This window comes from Acyrthosiphon pisum, chromosome X (genome assembly GCF_005508785.2).
Source record: "Acyrthosiphon pisum isolate AL4f chromosome X, pea_aphid_22Mar2018_4r6ur, whole genome shotgun sequence".
Classification (NCBI taxonomy): Eukaryota; Metazoa; Arthropoda; class Insecta; order Hemiptera; family Aphididae; genus Acyrthosiphon; species Acyrthosiphon pisum.
In genome coordinates, this window is record NC_042493.1 from 26589809 (window position 1) to 26592526 (window position 2718).

The 2718-nt window shown below is 39.5% G+C and overlaps 1 protein-coding gene across 1 annotated transcript; it reads right to left on the reverse strand.

Annotated features, from left to right (window-relative positions):
- Positions 1 to 1184: 1184 nt before the first annotated feature.
- LOC103311263 lies at positions 1185 to 2213 on the reverse strand. The gene has a single exon (XM_008190851.1). The coding sequence runs from the start codon at positions 2211 to 2213 to the stop codon at positions 1185 to 1187; it is 1029 nt and encodes a 342-aa protein (XP_008189073.1).
- Between the last annotated feature and the right edge of the window lie 505 nt (positions 2214 to 2718).

Genomic DNA, 2718 nt, shown 5'->3' on the forward strand with positions numbered 1-2718 from the left:
CCAATATTTGTGAGATTTCTTTGCAAATCTTCTTGCGATTGTTTCGATTGGAATAATTGATATATTTCTTTTAATTTTCTATTTGCACCAACGAAATTTGTCGCATTATCGCTATATATAACAATGCTCTTACCGCGGCGATCGAAAAAACGGTTTAACGCGTTCAAGAATGCTTTCGTTGTTAAATCACTAACTGCCTCGATATGAACGGCCTTGGTCGTTAAACACACAAAAATACATGCGTATGTTTTGATAATCGGTGACTTACGTAACGAACTCGATTTTATTGAGAACGGACCGGCGAAGTCTATGCCACATTTTAAAAATGCTCGTCCCGGTTGCACGCGGTCACCGGGCAAGTCGCCCATAATAGGTTGTACAAAAATAGGTTTATTACGAAAACATTTTACGCATTTGTGAACTGTATTGCGCGCTAGATTTCGACCGTTAATTGGCCAATATTTTAGCCGAATAGATGATAATAAAGCCTGTGGTCCACCGTGCATTTGAAGTATATGTTTTTCATGGAATAACATTTTCGCAAGTAAACAGTTCGCGGGTAATGCGATGGGGTGACGTTGAAAAATGTCAATTGTCGCAGCGTTTTTCAATCTGCCGCCAACGCGAATGACGCCATTACTATCGATAAATGGTCGAAGACGAAAAAGTTTACTGTGGGTCGAAACAGCCTTACCGTTCGAAAGTTCCTGTAGCTCGTCGGCAAAACCGATATTTTGCGTGTTTTTTATCAATTTCAAAGTTGCCTTTTCCAACTCTTCTGGTTGTAGAAAACCTGTTAATTTAATATTATTATTCTTACGTGCACGCACGTTATTTATAAACCGTAAGCAATATGCTGTTATTCTTAAACACTTGGTCAACGATTCATATTTGTTTAACATAAACTGCTCGTGATTAATGACACACAAAACGTTGATAGTATTTTCTTTACTTTCCGGAATATTGTCTAATTTTCGGTGGTTGTCTGAACTTTCTGCCCAATTAATTTTATCTTCAGTTAACCACTTGGAACCCGACCACCATAAGTCTAAATTAATTAGCTTAGACGGACAGCAACCTCTAGATATCACGTCAGCCGGGTTATCGCATGTACTGACGTGTTTCCATTCGCCCATCGATGTTTTGCTTTGTATTTCAGCTACTCGATGTGCAACAAACGTTCTTCATTTCGTCGAAGATGAAGCGATCCATGCCAATACTATCATTGAATCGGTCCAAAAATACTGTTGACTAATTTTTAATTGTAACTTCGGTATTAATTTATTCGCTAAACGTGCTAATAACAGTGCCGCACAAAGTTCTAATCGTGGTAATGATAATGTTTTCAAGGGCGCCACTTTGGATTTTGCGCATATTAAATTAGTATGGTGAATGCCAGCGTTGTCCGTACATCTCAAATATAAACAACATCCATACGCTAATGTACTAGCGTCCGAAAACCCATGGACCTCAATAATACACGATTTTAAATTGTTCGTAATTTTGCGTGGTATCGATAAACTGTTTAGCGCGGATAATTGTGTTCGATAGTCAAACCATTGTTCGCGTATGTTCACTGAAACGGGTTCGTCCCAATCAATCTTTTCACGCCATAACGCTTGTAGTATTAATTTTGCTCGCACTATTAATGGGCCGACTAAACCCAGCGGGTCGAAAATCGCTGCTATATCGGACAGCATTTCGCGTTTGGTAACAGACATCCCCTCTACCTTTTTATTCTCACGCACGTTATATTTTAATATATCTGACGTAGCATCCCAGAATAAACCTAATACCTTTTTCAAAGAATAATTAAGTTCGTGTTTATTTGATATTTCTATATCTTCGATAGGTAGACTTGATGTTATTAAACTTGCGTCGTTTGATGACCATTTTCGTAACGTTAGACCGGCACTGTTCATAACCACAATCAAGCCGTCGCGTATTTTAATTACTTCCTGTTCCGTGTCGGCTCCGGTCAATATGTCGTCCATGTAAAAATCTCTATTGATAATAGGTGTGATGTACGGGTATTGTTCGTGTACCGTTTCGGCAAGTACTCGTAAACAACCTGTCGCTAAATATGATGCAGGTACCGTGCCGTATGTGACCGTGTTCAGTCGATATATTTGTATAGGTTGATTTGGGTCCGTGCGCCATAATATTCTTTGATAATCGCGATGCTTATCAGTCATTAATATTTGCCGGTACATTTTAACTATGTCGGCCGTTAAAACGTAATTATGAGTTCGAAATCGCGAAATCGCGAAATAATGTATAATAAATCGTCTTGGATCACCGGGCCCTTTAATAACACGTCATTAAGACTAATACCGTTATCTGTTTTGCAAGACGCGTCGAACACTACCCGCAACTTTGTAGACGTGCTACTGTCCTTTCTGACGGCGTGGTGGGGCAGATAACACGTTTGATCTTCGTTTTCAAATTCGCTCTCATCTACCCGTTCCATGTGGTTTAATGACTCATGCCGGGTAGAAATAATTTATTGAAAATTGGTGTTTGGACTGTGTCCTGACCCGATGCTGGACCAGTAGTGTCAAAGAGGTGTCTTTGGTGTCATAAGTGTTTAATTAGTGTCATGTACGGAATTTGACCAATTTTGGACCACCACAATTGAGCGGTGTCCTAACGGTGTCTTGCAATACTAGAATATATTTTTTTACAGTTGCGATTAAAACCGCGTCACAAGTTTGTCCC

Coding starts and splice junctions, on each gene's coding strand:
- LOC103311263 (XM_008190851.1), bottom strand. CDS start 2,213: ATGTACCGGCAAATATTAATGACTGATAAGCATCGCGATTATCAAAGA.